The following is a 14,221-nucleotide window of genomic DNA, read 5'->3' as shown; positions in this document are numbered from 1 at the left end:
TTTGTTAAGTCTCAAGTGTGTAACCCCCCCACATTTAGCATCTTGTCAAGTAAGAGTCTGCAGTATTTAAAGTGCATCTGTTGGAAAGAGCTTGCTGTAATTCCCAATTTTTTTAGTTGTTGTTGTTACTTGTTTTGTGAGGATTGTGTGTCATGATCGTGGCTAATTATTTCAACCTGGATTTTCTTTTTTGCAATCAGTCCGGTATCACAGAGTAGCAGGGTTTTCCTTTCAATAAGACAAAAAATGAGTTTTATCCCATTGGAGAATGAGCAACATGAGCTGTTAATCAAATAATGACCTCTACTATAATTGATTTCTGGTGGCCATTATAACTCGAGGTGTAACAGATATTTTATCCCCACTTTTTTCAATCAGGTAATAAAAAAACAGGTAATAATGGTAATCACCCCCATTTGAAGATTTGCATACATTTGCTCACAAAAAACAACTGTTGAAACCAGCAGCATCCTTGTTGATAACTCTGTTGGAAACCAGAATCGCAGTGTGTACTGAGGTATGTGAACAACATCTCAGATTAATTAAAATGTGGCATTTTCCTGGGCACCTCTGAGATATTGTGAATAACAGCATTTTGTGTTGTGCGTGACGGCATGATGATCGACTGGTTCGCACGTCAACTTCACATTGCAGAGGTGCGGGGTTTGATTCCAGGGCCTAGCCTTCCTGTCTGGGGTTTGCATCCTCTCCCCGTGCCTGCGTGGGTGTTCTCCGGGTACTCCGGTTTCCTTCTACATTCCCAAAACATGCACCGTAGGCTCATTGAACACTCCATATTATCCCAAGTTGTGATTGTGAGTGGGAATTGTTGTTTGGGTGCCCTGTGATTGGCTTGCAACCAGTTCAGGGTGTACCCCGTAGAGTGCCCGAATACAGCTCGGATAGTCTCTACCACGCCTGCGAACCTCATGAGCGTAAGTGGATTAGAAAGTGGATGGATGAATGCATGCATTATGTCAGGGGTGTCAAATTCATTTCTGTCACGGGCCACATTGTAGTGACCGTTTCCCATGGAGGGCTGTTATGACTGTGAAACCATATAAAAAAGTCAACTTCTGTAATGAGCGGTTTGGTAACAAGAAAATGCTCTCTTATTTATTACATGTGAGAAGTTGAAATTTTTGTTGAGATTTTAGCCATTATCGTAGAAGTGGACATGTTTGATTTGCTTTCGCGAGGCCCCATAAAATGATGTGGCGGACCAGATCTGCCCCCATGCCTTTGGTTTAACACCTGTGTATTATGTGTTAGCATTAAGCTAGCAGAAGGCAATGTTATGTGGTTGTTTTAAATAATTGTCTTTTGTTTTATGTTTAGCTTGGCAGTAAACTTTAACTGGGATAGTCAATAAGTAGCTTGAAGTCCCTTTCATTGAAAAAAAATGCTATTTACTAATCTGTTCTGCCAAACTGCTGCTTGCTGTGAAGTTGAGTTTACTGCCATCATACAACACTCGTATCTTTAACTTTTGCTAAAAAATTAGCGAGAAGATGGCTCCTTTGTCAAAAAACTCCCAAGTAGCATCACTCATATCTCAAGGCACTACTCTGCTGTGAAAAAAATGATTATGGAGATATGCAACATTTACCAAGGAAGACTAGAATTCAGAAATATTATTTCTTTCTAATAATATTTTTTTCTTGATTTAATAATGGATAAAGCAGAACTCAGTAGTCAATTGAGACTACATTAGGACTGGAAAGATTAAACCTAGACCCATATGCAAAAATGCTATATCATGTGTTTATTTCACATTGAGTTTAGTAGGGTGTAAAAGCTGAGTAAAAATATCTTTGACGCTTGGGTCAACTGTTATCAGCACATGGATGATGTCATGAGTTAATGAACAACTGACCACAAGTTCCACAAGCCATCTTCAAATGCGTATAAATATACAGTATATACGACTTAGAATCGCATTAGATGTAAGATGTTATTTAAATGTCCAGTGATCTCACCAATAACATGAATATCCGCTACATACAACTTGACCTAAATGCCATTATGGAGGCGCTTGACAGGCTAAGTGGTGCAGTGCACCTGCCACCCTTTCTGTGGGGGGGCCATGGTTGTCTATATTTCCGAGTTCAAGTTGGAACTCCCCCAGATTCCTTCAGGAGTGTTAGCGTTGTTATGAGAATTAATCTCAACAGGATCACAGCCCAGTAATTTTCCAAGCCCCGCCTTGCGATAATACAGTGTAAATATGTAAAGCAGTAGCAGAAGGGTAACTAGTTGTATCCTAGTTATTTAGAAGGCCACACTGAATACTGCATTGTATTGGATTTTCGTCTGTCGTTTTGGTGCCGATGACCAATTGAAAAAATTGTCAGTGAATTTGTTGAATATATTCTTAATCACCTGATCAGGCCGGCTTCATTTTTGACACTTTGTACTATTGCCGTTTCAATAACACAAGCTGGCTTGCTTGTCAGAAGTTGAGGATTCACTTTCACAAGCTCTGCGCTCCACCTGTCAAGTAGTTTAACATTGCCAAGTGGAGATGAATATCACTGACGATACTTTGCTTCACAGATGCCTCACTGTGTTGACTCTTTGCCACAAACCTCAAAAATGAGCCGAATTTAGTCACAGCAATTTTCTGGCATGCTTTTTGAAAGTGTAATTTTGCCATTGACCAAGTACACGTTCATTGTTGGTGGATGATACAGATAAGGAAATGTCCAACAATGTTTTTAAAACCAGCTGGGATTGCCATCACTATTTGCCTGTGAAACTCAGCGCTGACATTTTATTGAAAGGATCGTTTTCCCCAATTAGGCTCAAGATCATTTGTACAATTTGACTTCTGCTCTTTCGAATCTGACTTGTACTAAAAGGGTATTTCAAGTTTGAACATGATCGAATTCAGATGAAGATGCATGGATTGATTAATGATGAGAGCAAACTACAATGAACCTCAGTTCTTGGATAACACATTGTGGGCATATGGAGGCTATATAATGCCATTTCCTTGTTTAGATAAATAAATATTTTACTGTGTACACTTTTTATGATTGTGCAAAAGTCAAGTCCATAGATATAAAGATTATGCAACCTATAAAAAAATAAACACATTATTAGAACCATCATCAACCATTATTTGGGTTACAGTGGACTATAGTCATAACCGCCGCCGCATTTTAGCAGTTAACTAAACTATAGATTATTCAAATTCAAAAGGGGCGGCCCGGTAGTCCAATGGTTAGCACGTTAGCTTCACAGTGCAGAGGTACCCGGTTCGATTCCAGCTCCAGCCTCCCTGTGTGGAGTTTGCATGTTCTCACCGGGCCTGCGTGGGTTTTCTCCGGGTACTCCGGTTTCCTCCGACATTCCAAAAACATGCATGACAGGCTGATTGAACACTCAAAATTGTTCCTAGGTATGAGTGTGGGTGTGGATGGTTGTTAGTCTCTGTGTGCCAATTCAGGGTGTCCCTCGCCTACTGCCCGTAGACGGCTGGGATAGGCTCCAGCACCCCCCGCGACCCTAGTGAGGATAAAGCAGTTATGAAAATGGATGGATGGAAATTCAAAAGGGAGTTGAAGATCATAGAATAAATGTGTGCACAAGATACATAATACTGAAAAAAATGGTGTAAATGTCGTTTGACAGTGATCACGCATGGAGTGAAAGGAAGTGTTGTCTTGTTGGGCGTGATGTTCTGGCACGTGACTTTCTGTTTCATTGATCATCACATAAAAATGCTGTGGCTTTGCCAGTCTGTTTATTGTCTGCCTGCATTTGGTTATTTTCCAATACTAGCCTATTGACAATGGAAATGCATGTATAATTGGGCTTTTCGGGTCCTAGGGAGAAACTGGGTCTTGAGCCGAAAACCCGTTCATGGCACGTGTGTTGACGGCAGTGTCTTTTTCACTCGGGACTTTCAGAGCTGAGCTATTGTTAGGATGAAGGATTCTCTGATTTATATTTGTTCACGTCAACACCATATACTGCCGTCAGACACTCCTCTGCTGTTAGGCCTCTCAGCATTTTACTTTCCAAAATGTATGATACAGCTGCTGTAATTATTTGGCTTGTGCCTGATTTAAGCACAGTTCCATCTACGTAATAAAATGTGATTTTAAAAAAAACTTCCTTTCAAGTAGAGAAAGCTTTTTAAAAAATGTTTTTTGTTGATCAAGATAAGATGTTTTTTTCCAAATGTTCCCAACATCAATGTGGCCTGTAAACGGGACCGCTCAATAGAATTGTGAAAAATCGATATTTTTATTGGGGGAAACTAAAAATAAACAGCTGAGCACGTCTGGCTGCCCAAGTGCACCCATCCTCTTTATCTGGTTTGTTGAATTAACCAATGAAATTCAAGCGGTTGAGAGAGATTCGGCACACACATGCTGACATTAAAATATCTCTCGAACTCTGAATACTTTCGAGCTGTTCTAATTGGCTTTTCCTTGTATTTTTGTTTGCTTTCTGAATTTTGCGGTAATACTGACTGCTATTTTAAACTATTCAGAATTCCCTGCACCTTGACACATTTCCTAGGGGTGTTTGGCCTGGTCTAATGAAACGAAATTTGACCTCTTTGGCCATAATTTTAAAAGGTATGGTGAGTGGAAACACAACATGTTTGTCTCCAAGAGAACACCATACCTACAGGTGACGCAGGGTGTTTGCAGGATCATGCTCTGGGGTTTTGTTTTTCTTTTTCAGCTGGACCCTGGGGCCTCAGTCAGGGTGAACAGAATTATGAACAGTTTGAAATAATAGCGTTTGCACCAAACGTTCAGGCTACTGATTGGAAGCAAAAATAAAAATGACAGGCAAAGCCTACAAAAACAAGATGTTTTGGGGGGTGAGGGGGTTATCAGAGGCACTTTAAACGGTGGCTCGTATGTAGTGACTGTTATTTACCATGATTTTGAATATGATTCATTAATTCTGCAGGGTTATTTATGTATTTATTTATTTTGACTTATTCTCTCAAATTATTTATTTAGGTTGTAAAGGTGATAGGTCACATTAATGGTGGAAAACGTTTTTAAATCATTTATCTTGGTCTTTTATATCACAAAATCCTGGCATTTAAACAGGGGTGTGTGGACTTTTTATATCCACTGGACTGAGTATTAAAAAATTGTATCCTAATACAGTACTGCCAAGTCATGACGTGCACGTGTTTGTGTGTCTTTTTCTTATCAGACACGTGATGACTTTCTGGGACAGGTGGATATTCCTCTCAGCCAGATACCAGTAAGTTATTGGCCAAGAGCAGACACAAGTCCTTTGTTCATTGTGCTGTATCCTTCATGGCCACTGCATGCAAGTTGGTTCAAAGCACAAGCACAGACCTCCGCTTTGCCCAACTTGCCTTACCATCACATAAATATGAACACCCTTAGCGTTGGGTCTGTTCCGCATCATTGTCACCCGTTATGGAAACACGGTCTAAGATGTTTATGTCACATTACTGCGTTTGTTTTATGGTCAACAAAATGTTCACAAATGAACCCGTACACGTACATGTGACGTACATGTAAAAATGTACATACAGCGCTATGGCTCAAAAATGCCTTGCCTCGGTCGGAATATTGAAAAGTATTTTACTTTTTTGTTTTAATATTCAGTCGTTATTCTTCTTCACAGACAAATAATTCACCTATTGCAAGGCCATACACATTCAAGGATTTTGTGCTTCATCCCAGAAGGTAGATGTCATGTCTATTTATGCTTTTAATCTTTTGTTGTCCATTCCAAAAAAAAACAATTGGCACCTTTAAAGATATGTATACATGACAAAAATACTATAATAAAAAATGTTTTTGTGCAGTCACAAGTCCAGAGTTAAAGGCCATCTGCGACTCAAAATGACCTACATGCCAAGAAACCCCGGTTCAGGCGAGGAATCAACAGATCAAAGTGACAGCACTGATGTAAGTGTGGTTTAGAAACAACTACTGTGTCTCATTGCATCTTTTCCAATAGACCACAGTGTTACGGCACAATATAGTACGACCGAACGCACGTCACTTTATATTCTGGATGCCCGTATAACGTAAAAATGTGTAAAACTGATTAAAATCTCTGATATATGTACCAGAGTTGCAAAAGATCAACTGCAATATTTAGCTTAGGGTTCAATGTATTAGTTACCCTACAGTAGGGGGAAAAATATATATACAAAGAGATCGCAGCATGAATATATTTGCTTTTTTTTGCACAGCCTGCATGGGACTTTTTGGAATCTCAGGACACGTCAGGCCCCATGCAGAGCGAGCAAACACCTGTTCTGCCGCCTGGCTGGGAGGAGCGTCAGGACAACCTGGGAAGAACCTTCTATGTCCACCACGAGAGCAGAACCACACAGTGGAGGGCACCGACGTTACAGTTAAGACACGATGATGACATCATATTTCTGGTACGAGACTGACCCGATGCTGCGGTCGTGATGGTCAGAGTGTATTTGTGTTTCGCCTAAACAGTGACAGTAATGCAGACACAAGGCGACAAAACAGTGCAAGGCAGAGGGCGGAGAATTATATTACACGCAGACAGATCTCAGACCCCGATGAGACCAGGACACAAGATGAGGTATTTTCTTTTTTTACTCTGAAACAACTTGTGATTATGACTCATAATTATAACAATACTGCAAACGCATTTGTGGCTTAATCACTTCACCTGTTCACGTTTTATGTAACCTTGAGCTGTAAATGTGGACTGCACTTCTTAAGCACTTATCTAGAGACAAATTTTCACACGTTATATATGTAAATAACCTAACCTAAAGTTGTTTGTTTGTTGTAACCGTCCTATTGTCTAGGAATGGGAGGTTTTTAGAGAAGATGAAGTCCATCCGAACCAGGGCACCCCGCTCACGTCGCCCTCACCTCAGATTCCCCCTGCGATACAAATGATGACTGAGGAGCTAAGAAACCTTTATAGTCCAGGGGCCACAGCTCGTGAGCACCAGGTGGTGAGTCTTGTCTTTGTTACATTCCTCTAAGACGGGGTTTACCAGCCGTTTAAACTGAGAGCTGCTCCTTGGGAACTAATGAATGCAAATGGATACTGCTTTGCTCAACACTTCTGAAATAACAAATTGGCTGAAATTACCTTTAAGAATGGTATATGTTATGATTCAAAATTAATAATAGAAAACACGAATCATGTTAATGATTTCTCACAATCGTTAGAAAACAACATCAATATTTATCAATGTGCAACATTTTATTTAGAAATCTATAAATCTCTATCAGTGTTTACATTATCACTTCCACAACATGCTAGAAAATCACAACGTCCCATCATTGGTAACCTATTTTTTTAGGATTGACCCGCGAGCTACTCACGTGGCCAGCAGGCATCACATTGTTGACCCCTGCGCTAAGATTACAAAACTGAAGTCAAACCATAATGGGATCAAAATGTAATATGTGTCTGAGAAAAGCCAGTTTCGACACTAATGGGCAAGTCTTGTCATTGATGATCCTCTTCTCTCTGCTTGCAGGATCATGTATGCAATTCAAACCATTCCATTCGCACAAGAAGTTTTCACACATCAGCATCAGAAGAGCATCCTGTTAATTCAGCGGTATTTCCTTCCTTTATGAAATCATTCATTTTCGCAGATTTACCAACCCAAAAAAACTGTTAGGTCTCTTAGCGCTCAGGGTGTACTCAGTACATTTAGGGAGATATTTCTAAATACATGACAGTATACGTTTGCAGATAATTACCGGTAATGGAAACTTGTGAAGACTGAGAAGTGTGTAACACTGAATTGTGAGGATATACAGTAACATGCAACTGTTTTTTGCTATTTTAGTTTTCCTGATTCCTAGGTTGTAGCTAAAACAGGTTGGGCTCCGACATGAGTCTCCCCTGCCCCCGGCATATAAAAACTTGACCGCCTTTGTTTGAGCAGTGGTTATCTGACGCAATTGCAAGATGCATTCAGCGATATAGTTATGCCACACCCCTTTCATTGTTATGCGCACTTTGTGCTGGTGGGGACACCGCTTTAGAGCGGCTCTTTGTCACAGCTTGAAAAAGGCCCATGATGACTTGTATATATTATACATACTAAATTCCAGCCACCAGATGCTTGAAGTGGATATACAGTATTTTCGCAGCTCAAAAATGTTTGAATGGGTACCTATAAGAGAGTTGCCCGACAAAGCAGCATCCGTTTTTTTCAGCATGCCAACACACCCACAGCCTAGCAAAGCAAAGACAAAGGGTTGAATTTGATGTCTCATTTATCATATTTGGTAATTTCTTCCATCGATTTCACTGGGTTGTTCAACACTCTTTGTGGGGTGTCAAACTCAGAAGACGTTTATTTTTGCTCCACTGGGACTCTCAGGATTTCAATGGGTGATCTCTGATCATTATTTATTTAAATTTTATTCAACAGCAGCATCAGACATCTACGGGGCTGCCTCAAGGATGGGAGGAAAAGAGGGACACTAAAGGAAGACGCTATTATATCAATCACAATACCCGAACCACCTCATGGATACGACCCCACTTGCAGGTACACTACACAGTTGTATTTTTATTTTGATGAAAGACCCTTGTAATTTTCTTGATACGTTTATAAATCTCGATCATTTCAAGGTAAGTGCTGAAAATGTACGCCAAGACGGATAGCAATTTTAGGACTGAATTTTTTTTGTTATAGCGTGAAAATATTTGCAACTTTCTCGGTTGTCTGGATTTTTTTAGGCAATGCTAAAATGGTGGTCCAGTGACACACTTGGGCCCCTGCAACGAGTCAGCGCTCCCACTATATAATTTATTCAGCACTGTCATTGTCACAGTAGTCATAAATCCTTGGCCCATTTCTACCCATATAATGTGAAGTGCCTAACAACTCAAAAAAATGTCAGAGGTGCAAAGCCATGTGCGGTGAACCATGGAGAGCTTCACTGTGAATTGGCATCGCTCGTAGCTATGAGCCACTAGTGGGCTCACGGACCAGCATTGGATCTCCCACTACTCCACAGCTTCCTCACCATGTGAGAGCCGCACAGCAGAGACGCTTCTAAAAGAAAAGTTAAGTGTTTTCTGTGTTCGCTAGCTCACAGGCAAACATGCAAATGAGCCAACGAGCTTGCCAGTCCAATTTGTCAACACCTAGCTCTGTTGGGTGTGGGTGGTGCCCGCATAACAGACACGCTTAAGGTAACCTTAACTGTTTATTACATTTGCCATCATGTGAGCTAATGAGCTGCAGATACTAGAGCAAAGACCATACAAAGGAATGTATTTGATAGACAGGTGATGGACAAGGAGGGTTTGTTTCTAGTGCCTTAAAGGACACACCTATACCATTTTACAGTTGGAAGGCAGGTTCTATTTTTGTGACTTTGGATCCTTCTTTATTTAAATTTGGCAGGCTTGTTAACAATACTCTCCTTTTTTGTCAAATTTACAAGACACAGCATTTGACACTCTACAGCTGGGGTGGGCAATTATTTTCCCAGGGAGAGCCAAATGAGAAGCAGAAAATATTGTGGAGGGCCGGGCCAAAAGTTAGAAATAGAAAATAAAGAAAATAACACAATGCCTTTGTATGCCAGTAATAATGTAACATTCTCCTCCACCATCACACTCAGCACCGGTTCTCCTCAAGGATGTGTACTGAGCCCCATGTTGTTCACGCTCTACACATTTGACTGCTCTCCGACTCTTATTAGCGGTCCAGTTTGCAGAAAGTTTTTAACATGATAACAATCAAACCATTCTAGGAAATGTTCATTTACTCGAGCCACAAGCAATTCACTCTGAGGCCAGAATCGGACTGAGTAAGAATCCTTGTTTCCTTGTTTTTCAAAGTCTCGTAGATTTGAGTCTTTCCAACTCCAGCCGTCTCCTGAATGTTTCGTACTTTGTTACCCGCTTCGTTTAATCAGATACATATCACTTTCCCTTCAATGGTCATGACTCTCTCCCTCTTTCTTCATCTTCCCCTCCCTCCCTGTGTCATTACAAGTCCAAACGAAACAAATGCAATCAAACGTTAATTGTGCACCAATCTTCGGCGGACCGGATTAAAAAGACCAACGGGCTGGATCCGGCCCGTGGGCCGTAGTTTGCCCACCTCTGCTCTACATGGTCAAAACAAAAATATCCACTCTCGCTATAACATCTTTTCAAATGTTCTTTTTGTCCTGACAGAGAACAAATTCAACACCAATAGTTCCACACAATAGTGCGAGTACACCATCCATACCGCCTGCGTCCCATGAAGTATCTACCCAGAACACTGCCAGCCCGGAAGCCGCCACTGCATCTGGCTCCATGCCGGTTGGCTGGGAGGTCCGCAGCGCTCCCAATGGAAGACCCTTTTTCATTGACCACAATACAAAAACGACTACCTGGGTGAGAACTGAAGGTGTACAGTCCTTTGCAAAAATTGTTGGCCGCTGTTATATTTGTTGATTTAGCAATCGAGTAAGAACTCGATCAACTCATCCCTCTCCAAATTGCAATCTCAGTGCAATCTGAGTGACCCATCTATTTTGCTATCAACCAATTAAAAACTCATACCTGCACCGTTTTGGTCCACTTCAAACGAACCCCTTATGTTCGTATTTCCCGGTTGAGTGAAAGAAGTTTGTTTGCTTCTCATTAGAAAGATCCCAGGCTTGTGACTCCTGTTCATGTGAGGAGGAGAACCTCACTTGATCCTTCTGATCTTGGGCCATTGCCAGTAAGTTCATACGAGAGATCCATTGAAAGTCTTTTTTTGTTTGTCTGAGCTTTTGTTCACATTTTTATTCTCCCCAGCCTGGTTGGGAGGAGAGGGTCCACTCAGATGGGAGGATATTCTACATTGATCACAGTGAGCGTCTCACCTCATCTCATCCTTTTATCGAGAGAGAGAGAAAACGAATAATCTTTATTTTACAGACACTAAAATCACACAGTGGGATGATCCTAGATTACAAACTTCTGCAATAACTGGACCAGTAAGTATAAATTGTGTATCACATCTAATTCTCACCTGTGTGCATCATTAAAAACTGAGTCGCGGATTGATTGGTTGCCTGTATGCTTTGCCGACAGGCAGTGCCTTATTCCAGAGATTATAAACAGAAGTATGACTACTTCCGCAAGAAGCTGGAGAAACCAGTAAGTGTTGTCAACCTTTGCTGAGCAACCTGCTAGTGTGTTTTCTATGTGGGAACTATAATACATATTCTCTTGCAGGTCAACATCCCGAATAAATTTGCGATGAAGGTGAGACGAAATGCAGTACTGGAGGACTCGTACCGACAAATTCTCCTAGTTAAGCGGCCGGACTTGTTGAAAGCACGACTGTGGGTGGAGTTTGAGGGTGAAAAGGGTTTGGACTATGGCGGTTTGGCCCGAGAGTGGTTCTTCCTCATGTCCAAGGAGATGTTCAACCCCTACTATGGGCTCTTTGAATATTCTGCCACGTGAGTCCAAAACGGTGCTGTTGGAGAACATTTGTGCGGAAATATATTTACATTAAAAACATGAAAAAGCATTGTGGCAGGTCATCTAAGAGAATGTTATGCCTTGAAGGAACATTCATTCTGGTGTGGTTGGTCTTTCAGGGACAACTATACACTGCAGATTAATCCCAACTCAGGTCTATGTAATGAGGACCACCTGACTTACTTCAAGTGCATTGGCCGAGTGGCAGGCATGGCAGTCTGGCATGGAAAACTGCTTGATGGTGAGTCTTCGTTCACTTTAGTATGCACTGATCACATAAAGTTGGCATATTCAATTTTCAGGTGAAATTTCAGAATGAAACACAGACCAATGCATGGGGCCTCCAAACTGGTTAAAGGCTGAGAAGTCTACTTTGATTGAAAGCTATTTGTTTTTCTTTTTTTCTTAATTCATGACTTAATAATGCAACACAATGCTATGTTTGTTCTTCATGGAAGTATTGTGCTGCTTTCTTGGCCAGATTTCCAAAACAGATTATGAATCTCAGTGGAACTATTCTTGGTTAAGTAAGGGTTATAAATGAATGAATGAATAAATAAAAAGCTTTTTACCACAAAAGACCTGAGTACACAAAAAAGTAGTTGAAATTGTAATCTGTTATAAATTTTGATTGATGTTCTTTCTCATCAATTAAGGCAAAAGACAAGATTACTTATTCGATTTTTAGATTTATCCATCCATCCATCCATCCATCATCTACCGCTTATCCGGGGCCGGGTCGCGGGGGAAACAGCTTTAGCAGGGAAGCCCAGACTTCCCTCTCCCTGGCTACGTCTTCCAGCTCTCCCCGGGGGATCCCGAGTCGTTCCCAGGCAAGCTGGGTGACATAGTCTCTCCAGCGTGTCCTGGGTCTTCCTCGGGGTCTCCTCCCGGTGGGACATGACCGGAACACCTCACCGGGGAGGCACTCAGGAGGCATCCGAATCAGATGCCCAAGCCACCTCATCTGGCTCCTCTCGATGTGGAGGAGAAGCGGCTCGACTCTGACCCCTCCCAGATGACTGAGCTTCTCACCTTATCTCTAAGGGGGAGCCCGGACACCCTGCGGAGAAAACTCATTTCAGCCGCTTGTATTCGGGATCTCGTTCTTTCGGTCACGACCCATAGCTCGTGACCATAGATGAGGGTTGGGACGTAGATCGACCGGTAAATTGAGAGCTTCGCCCTTTGGCTCAGCTCCTTCTTCACCACGACAGACCGATACAACGTCCGCATCACAGCAGACGCTGCACCGATCCGCCTGTCGATCTCCCGCTCCCTCCTACCCCCACTCGTGAACAAGACCCCAAGATACTTGAATTCCTCCACTTGGGGTAAGATCTCCTCCCCGACCCGGAGTGGGCACTCCACCCTTTTCCGACTGAGGGCCATGGTTTCAGATTTGGAGGTGCTGATTTTCATCCCAACCGCTTCACACTCGGCTGCGAAACGCTCCAGTGAGAGTTGGAGAGCCCCGTTTGAAGGAGCCAACAGCACCACATCATCTGCAAAAAGCAGGGATGTAATACTGAGGCCCCCAAAACGGACCCCCTCAACGCTTCGGCTGCGCCTAGAAATTCTGTCCATAAAGGTTATGAACAGAATCGGCGACAAAGGGCAGCCTTGGCGGAGTCCTACCCCCACTGGAAACGATTCCGACTTACTGCCGGCAATGCGAACCAAACTCTGACATCGGTGGTATAGTGACCGAACAGCCCGTATCAGGGGGTTCGGTACCCCATACCCATGAAGCACCCCCCGCAGAACTCCCTGAGGGACACGGTCAAATGCCTTCTCCAAGTCCACAAAACACATGTAGACTGGTTGGGCGAATTCCCACATACCCTCAAGGACCCTGCTAAGGGTGTAGAGCTGGTCCACTGTTCCACGGCCGGGACGAAAACCACACTGCTCCTCCTCAATCTGAGGCTCGACTTCCTGACGGACCCTCCTCTCCAGCACCCCTGAATAGACCTTACCAGGGAGGCTGAGGACTGTGATCCCTCTGTAGTCTCATCCACCCCTGGGGCCTTGCCACCGAGGAGCTTTTTAACCACATCGGTGACTTCAACCACAGAGATAGGAAAGCCCACCTCAGAGTCCCCAGGCTCTGCTTCCTCCAAGGAAGGCGTGTTGGTGGAGTTGAGGAGGTCTTCGAAGTACTCTGCCCACCGGTTCACAACGTCCCGAGTCGAAGTCAGCAGCGCCCCATCCCCACTGTACACAGTGTTAGTGGTGCACTGCTTCCCCCTCCTGAGACGTCGGATGGTGGACCAGAATTTCCTCGAAGCCGTCCGGAAGTCGGCTTCCATGGCCTCACCGAACTCTTCCCACGCTCGGGTTTTTGCCTCGGCGACCACCGAAGCCGCGGTCCGCTTGGCCAGTCGATACCCGTCAGCTGCCTCTGGGGTCCCACGGGCCATAAAGGCTCGTTAGGACTCCTTCTTCAGCTTGACGGCATCCCTTACTGCTGGTGTCCACCAGCGAGTACGGGGATTGCCGCCACGACAGGCACCAACCACCTTACGGCCACAACTCAGATTGGCCGCCTCAACAATAGAGGCACGGAACATGGTCCACTCGGACTCAATGTCCCCCGCCTCCCCCGGAACATGGGAAAAGCTCTGTCGGAGGTGGGAGTTGAAACTCCTTCTGACAGGGGATTCCGCCAGACGCTCCCAACAAACCCTCACTATACGTTTGGGTCTGCCAGGACGGACCGGCATCTTCCACCACCATCGGAGCCTACTCACCACCAGGT

General features: G+C 43.3%; 2 protein-coding genes across 5 annotated transcripts in view; one reads left to right on the top strand and one right to left on the bottom strand.

Moving 5' to 3' along the window:
- Nucleotides 1-14,221, bottom strand: part of tex9 (testis expressed 9) — an 83,875-nt gene that overhangs the window by 42,148 nt on the left and 27,506 nt on the right. The window lies entirely within an intron of this gene.
- The window catches only part of nedd4a (NEDD4 E3 ubiquitin protein ligase a), a 34,510-nt gene that overhangs the window by 11,905 nt on the left and 8,384 nt on the right, over nucleotides 1-14,221 (top strand). For 2 of the 3 annotated variants that reach the window (XM_052064111.1, XM_052064109.1), the window contains 15 exons: nucleotides 5,191-5,241; nucleotides 5,635-5,696; nucleotides 5,819-5,921; nucleotides 6,212-6,375; nucleotides 6,471-6,579; nucleotides 6,812-6,964; nucleotides 7,499-7,582; nucleotides 8,408-8,527; nucleotides 10,174-10,377; nucleotides 10,631-10,708; nucleotides 10,786-10,840; nucleotides 10,909-10,967; nucleotides 11,065-11,130; nucleotides 11,209-11,438; nucleotides 11,580-11,701. In XM_052064111.1, coding sequence (XP_051920071.1) covers nucleotides 5,191-5,241; nucleotides 5,635-5,696; nucleotides 5,819-5,921; nucleotides 6,212-6,375; nucleotides 6,471-6,579; nucleotides 6,812-6,964; nucleotides 7,499-7,582; nucleotides 8,408-8,527; nucleotides 10,174-10,377; nucleotides 10,631-10,708; nucleotides 10,786-10,840; nucleotides 10,909-10,967; nucleotides 11,065-11,130; nucleotides 11,209-11,438; nucleotides 11,580-11,701 — 1,660 coding nt within the window. The remainder of the gene's footprint in view (nucleotides 1-5,190; nucleotides 5,242-5,634; nucleotides 5,697-5,818; nucleotides 5,922-6,211; nucleotides 6,376-6,470; nucleotides 6,580-6,811; nucleotides 6,965-7,498; nucleotides 7,583-8,407; nucleotides 8,528-10,173; nucleotides 10,378-10,630; nucleotides 10,709-10,785; nucleotides 10,841-10,908; nucleotides 10,968-11,064; nucleotides 11,131-11,208; nucleotides 11,439-11,579; nucleotides 11,702-14,221) is intronic. The other variant, XM_052064110.1, reaches the window with a different exon arrangement.

The sequence above is a fragment of the Hippocampus zosterae genome, chromosome 4 (genome assembly GCF_025434085.1).
Source record: "Hippocampus zosterae strain Florida chromosome 4, ASM2543408v3, whole genome shotgun sequence".
Classification (NCBI taxonomy): Eukaryota; Metazoa; Chordata; class Actinopteri; order Syngnathiformes; family Syngnathidae; genus Hippocampus; species Hippocampus zosterae.
This window is presented reverse-complemented; position numbering and strand designations above follow the sequence as displayed.